Source organism: Rousettus aegyptiacus, unplaced genomic scaffold (assembly GCF_014176215.1).
Source record: "Rousettus aegyptiacus isolate mRouAeg1 unplaced genomic scaffold, mRouAeg1.p scaffold_m13_p_1, whole genome shotgun sequence".
Classification (NCBI taxonomy): Eukaryota; Metazoa; Chordata; class Mammalia; order Chiroptera; family Pteropodidae; genus Rousettus; species Rousettus aegyptiacus.
The window spans coordinates 150,065,393-150,071,185 of record NW_023416284.1 but is presented as its reverse complement, the minus strand read 5'-3'; the positions used below and the strand labels follow the sequence as shown (position 1 = coordinate 150,071,185).

At 38.8% G+C, this 5,793-nt stretch overlaps 1 protein-coding gene across 2 annotated transcripts; it reads right to left on the bottom strand.

The window, feature by feature from the left end:
• Window positions 1–3,931: 3,931 nt before the first annotated feature.
• CALHM6 (calcium homeostasis modulator family member 6) lies at window positions 3,932–5,789 on the bottom strand. Of its 2 annotated transcripts, none has more exons than XM_016163664.2 (2): window positions 5,121–5,789; window positions 3,932–4,422 (listed from the first exon to the last, which is right to left on the bottom strand). In XM_016163664.2, the coding sequence occupies exons 1-2, from the start codon at window positions 5,643–5,645 to the stop codon at window positions 4,000–4,002; spliced, it is 948 nt and encodes a 315-aa protein (XP_016019150.2). In that variant the 5' UTR covers window positions 5,646–5,789; the 3' UTR covers window positions 3,932–3,999. The 2 variants fall into 2 exon arrangements, with proteins under 2 accessions (XP_016019150.2, XP_016019151.2); XM_016163665.2 differs by having other exon boundaries at window positions 5,352–5,787.
• Window positions 5,790–5,793: the final 4 nt, after the last annotated feature.

Sequence of the window (5,793 nt, the reverse complement as noted above, 5' to 3'; positions counted from 1 at the left end):
TGACAAAAAGTAAATAATTAGAAATACTAAGTGTTACGGAGATAAGAAGCACTTATACCCGTAACTCTCGCAGCAGTGTAAATGGGTACAACTCTTATAGCAAGCGTTCAGCATTATCTAGCAAACTAGAATATGTACATGTCCTTGTGTTATCATGTAGTCCTAGGAACACACCTCGAAGAAACACTTGCCCAGGTATAACAGAGTACAAGTACATTAATGTTCTCTCCAGCATTGCTCATAAGAGTCAGAAACTGGGAGTAACCCAAATGTCCATCAGTGGTTAAATGGACAACTAGATTGTTATAGATGGTATATTCATGCAGTGGAATACTACATAGCAATCAAAATAAATAAGATGTTCTAGACACGATGTAGATGAATTGTCCAAACAAGGAGACAAACAAACAAAATAGACAAATTAAAAAAATAATAAAACACTTCTTAGAGGATTTCACTTATAAAAAGTTCAAAAACAGAAAAAACTAAAAATTAATAGTTTACGAATGTACACATAGGTGGTAAAGCTATAAACAAAAATGAGGAAATGATCACCCCCCCACCTCCCAAACACCACTTCCAGGTGGAGAGAGCTGAGATTGTGAAGAGGCGGAAGTTGTGGGGGATTATGCAATTGTACTATTTCTTTCCTCTCTGTGGTGATTGCCTAAATGTTTGCTTTGTCGTTATTTTTTAAACTGTACACAAATGTTTCATATAATCTCTATTTTTGATATCTCACAATTTTATATAATCAATTCCACAGTCCTTACATTGCTTTCACAAAAGATATTTCATAAGTAGGTAATAAAGAGAAAAAGACAAAATAAGATTAAGTAAAGATTTAGCATTCAAGTCAGGCCCAGTGTTTGACAAACAGCAAGCCCTCAGTGGGAGTTTGTTGCTGACAGAGCAGGCAGTGGTGGTTGCTGCTGGGGCTGACTCAGACAAGGGAGCATTTCTCCATCTCTTGTCTTTGGAAGAGTTATTCACAATAGGCCACCTGGTAGATAAGATACAAGATGTTGTGAAACTTATGAGTTCCAAGATGTTTATCAGCTAGAGACACTTGTGTATGTGGTTAATTTGATTTCTGGATGCTTCCCTCAGGACTTGCTTCTTTAATTAGTTCATAGACCATTATATTTCTGTCCGTGGTTTTGGATGGAGCAAGGAGGCCATGCCTACTCTTATGTTCTGTAAACTGCATCATCTTGCCAGTGGTCAATACACTGTAGAATCATCTCTTAGAACAATATGGTCATTTTTCAATAAATATTAATAGCAGATGCTGTGTCTGAAACTCTTCCAAGATTAAGCCTTCAGGGAAACATAAAGCTAGGGTGTTTATGAAGATTTATTTAGAGAACTAGCGAATAAATATACACTGAGTTCAGAAATGTTTCTTGAGCCCATGATATGGCCTGTTTGGGGCTAGGCTCGGAGGACTAGTGTGTTCTATCAAACAGTGGTGACATGTTTCCACCATGAGATAACTGTGCTTGTCTTGATCTCACTACGGTTATTCAAAGTAGTTCTAGGTATCAACAGTTGCCAAAGTTTCTGAAGGAGATGAAAAATATTGGGGTCATCTTTATCTTCTCTACTTACAAGAACAAATTTGCTAAAAAGGGAAAAATCTGTATTAAAAACTACTAAGTGGACACTTTGGACCACATGATCAGAGAGGATAAGCCCCTGAGCTTCAGTTCTGCCTTTGCTGACCACATGACCTTGGACTAGTAATGTAACCTCTTTAACTTTCAGTTCCTCACTCATGTGAGTGATCTGTTTCATGGGTATTCCACAAATACATGAAAATAAAATGAAGTGAAGGATGCAAAACCGCTTTGTTGACTATAAAGCTCTAGTAACAGTTAATATTTATTATTCATTACCAAAAAAATCCGAAGATCGAGAGTGCATGAGTTTTAAAAAAATCTCCTCCCCAATTATTAGCTCCCAGAATTGACCAAATTCAACAATTTGGTGCTTACCTTTATATACTTTTTAAATGTATGTGTTGAATGTGTGCACGTGTCCTCCCCCTCCCCCCAAAAAAAGGGGTCATAGAGTACTAATTAGTAGAATGGTATGCAGTAATTTTATGAGGTACATTGTTACATATATACATGGAACAATGATATTTTATGTGAAAAGTTGAAAAACTACATTTATAATATGGAATTTGTGTAGACACAGAGAGTATATGACTGGCTCTGGGAAGAATATATTGCAAAAAAATGTACTTTTCTACTTTTTACTTTACACACTTTTCTACCATTATCATTTTTTTTTATCTTAGGCACATATACTTTAACAATAATTATTAAAGACTTTGACAGAGAAAGTGAAACATAAACCAACAAAATGGAGGTAATGCGATACTATGGAAGATGCAAGTATAAAAAGTAGACCAGAAAAAAAAGTATTGAAAGGGAATAATGTGCAAAAGAAATTGGAAAATGAAATAAAGGAAGCAAAACTGAAAATAGATATATGATTTTCAAAAGTATTGATTAGAGAATAGAAAAAACCTGATCATGCAGGGTCTGCTGTCAATTTTCTTGTTATATATGGTCCTCAGCAACAGCATATTTAGCCCCACTGACAAGTTTTTTTTAATGGCCCTGTGCAACAAAGGGTAAATGGAAGTTTGCACAAGGGTATGCTAAGAGGGAAAGAGTTAAAAGTGATCAGTGATCAATTGTTTTACAGTTTAAAGTTTTCATATCTTTTTTAAAACATGCACAAAACAGACACAAATTTGTGGGATGCACGTGAATGACAATCTAATGTCCCCTGAAAAAATCTTAGCTTCATCAAGCAACAGAATAGATACCATTGTTTTCAATAAATCTTTCATTCTTTTCATTAACAAATTCTATGTCTGTAGTCAAAATCTACCCTTAATCTATCTACTTTTTCTATTTTTATTACCATCAACCCAGTTCAAGTTCACTCCTGCCTATTACCACTGCAGTGGCCTCCTGATTAGACTTCTCATTTCCACCCTGGCTTTCCCTCTTCCCCCTGCCATTCCTTTTTCCACAAGAAAAGCAGATTGATCCTTCTAAAATGCTCATAGGATGAAAACCAAAATCTTTTGCATGACTTCAAGGGGCACCATTATCTGTCCCTTGATCATTTTTTCCCATTTACCTTTAAGGCTTCCAACTCTACTAATATCTTTCTCACCTTAATCTTTGCACATAACTGTTTCTGCAAACTGAAACGCTCTACTCCTGCTCTAAGATTTGGTTCTCACAGATTTCCCCAAACCCTTCTTCCCCTAATCTAAATCAGGTCACAATTTCTATTTCTATATTTATTTGCATGGTGTGTGTTTTATCTGATTTTCCCATTCTGTTGAAGCTGTGTAATGACTATATAGAAGTTCCTACTATCCTCTCTTTTGTGCACATTGGAAATTTACCACAATAAACAGCTTTAAAAATTTCCCTTTCATCCTACAAACTGAAAACAATTATTGCATGCAATTAACCTAGTTTTTCAAATTTTGTATTTGAAAAAATTTACTTTCCTTTTCATGATGAATTTTTGTATTTTTGTTTAGTAACCATATCAGAGACATAAAATCCCAGTGTTTTAAAATTCCAAACAAGGTGCTGCCTGCAAGAAAGTAAACTTACAGATAAACTGAAAAAATGGTCTGAAGTTCAATCATTCTTGCACTGTTTTTGCTACTAAAGTCTTTTATTTGAAAGCAACATTATTCATTATTATTCAGTGAAAAGAACCCTCGACTAGGAATATAAAACCACTGATCTAGTTCCAGTTTGTCACTTTGAGTGAATCATTTAACCTCAACTTCCTTAATAATATAATAAAGAGGTAAAGTTCTAAATTTTCATTTCAGATCTAAAATTCCATGGTTCTACAATTTAGAAGACAAAAAAAAAAGCCATCATAAACAATATCAATTTTTTTAATAAAGAAGTAACTCAAAAGAACATTTTTTTCTATACATTAATAAAGTCATAAATCAGTGGTGGTTTTCATACCAGGTGTATCTACAAAGGCAAGAGCAGAAACTATTGTATCCTCTTCAGAAGCGATGATATTTTGGCTCTTCACATTTTCGTTCACATATTTGTGCAATGTACTGTAGTACTGTTTCTTTGCATTGAAAGTATATAATGATGAAATCTGCTTCCAGTGTTCCATGGTTGGGGTGTTTAATTCCTTTGGCTGTGAGCAGTCAAAGAAACACTTAACATTCTCTTTTGCCAATTCCGCTGCATGATCTCTGGCTTGATTTTCAAGGATCTTCTGCTCCTGTTCCAAATAGATTTTCCAAAATTTCAGCTGCATAAAACTAACTGGAGAGATACATTGGGTGATAGATGTAACAATCAGAACGATGATGATAATAGCTGCTATCAGGAACCAGCCTAGTAGCTAGGAAAACACAACAAAATACTAATTTAATCATCTTTTTTTTAACAAGACATTTTAAAATCCTCAGATAAAGTTTCAACTACTCACTGGTCATAATGAACAAGCAACAGTTTTAGGTCTTAATCCCTTAAGAGAAAGGAATAACAAGTAACCTTCCAAATCCCTCAGTACAATGGTTTGCTTAGCAAGTCAGTTATATTTCAGATCATATCAAGGGCCGGGGAAGATACCTATGTCACTCCTCTAGAATTCAAAACATGTGGAATTAAGGCAAATCCAATGAAACGAGCATTCATTTTCAAAATCTCCTGAGTTTTATATGTCCAGAAGCAGTGTGGGGAGATGGCTTTAGAGCCAAGCAGACCCGTTTTATCGAAACCGTTCTGCTTTCTTCTGGCTAGGCAAACAACTTGATTGTTACAAAGACCTAAGAGAATAATGTAGGAGGTAAAGGGCCTAGAGCAGTATCTGGCACAGAGTAGGTGCCTGACACTAAAAGAGCGCCTTTCCTCCTTTCATCCGGTTTATTTAAATATTTGCCTGTCGGCTCATTAGACGCCAAGAAACCACTCTAATTAGTCTTCTGTGTCATTTGTCCGGAAAAAGGGTACCGATTTCTACTTTACCCAGTCCGCCCGGCAGTAGCCCGTCCCTCACCCCGTCACCCTCCAAACCCCGCGTGGACGACAGTGCCTGACCTGCGAATGGGCCCTGAGGCTCTTCAGGAGGTCCTGCACGGGCGCCTCGGCCTGATTGCAGGGCACCAGCGGCAGCTGGGCAGCACAGTCGGGTTCACTCTCGGGGCACATGAGCCGCGCCATTACTTTGCTTCCGCTGGCCGCGCACTCGTAGAAGGTGCCCCCGAGCAGCGCTACTGCCACCCAAGTGAGAGGCGCGACTGCGGCCACTCCGCTGAGCTGCACACACACCTGGAGACAGTGACACGGCGCGCAGCAGCCCTTGCAAGCGTCCCGCGCACAACAGCCGGTCAGCAGGCGCCACGTGCGCGCGTTCAACACGTAGCCCAGGAGGAAGAGTGCCAGAGCAGGTACCAGCAGGAACACCAAGCCGTAGAGTAGGTTCCAGGATGCAGTGCAGGGGCACTGGAACACTGCGGTGGAGAAGATCCGCTCCGTGCCCACAGTCAGCAGAGTTACCAGGCTGTAGCCCAAAGCGCTCTGGTGTTTATGGTGCAGATTCAGCACTGCTTGAAACTTCTCCATGGGCCTCCTTTCTCAGAGCGCTGTGGATGCTCGTGCCTCCCTAACCCGCCCTGCTCTTCGATGGTGTGGTTGGACTGGGGACTGGGGCTTTTTGCCCTTTGCTAAGAAGCAGCTTCTAAAAAGGGAAGAGGGTTTCTCTGAACTTTGT

Bases quoted from the DNA above. Each gene is read 5' to 3' on its own strand.
- CALHM6 (XM_016163664.2), bottom strand. From the start codon at position 5,645: ATGGAGAAGTTTCAAGCAGTGCTGAATCTGCACCATAAACACCAGAGC. The intron at 4,423-5,120 runs GTCAGGCACTGT...GTGTTTTCCTAG, and splicing joins GCCTCAGGGCCCATTCGCAG to CTACTAGGCTGGTTCCTGAT.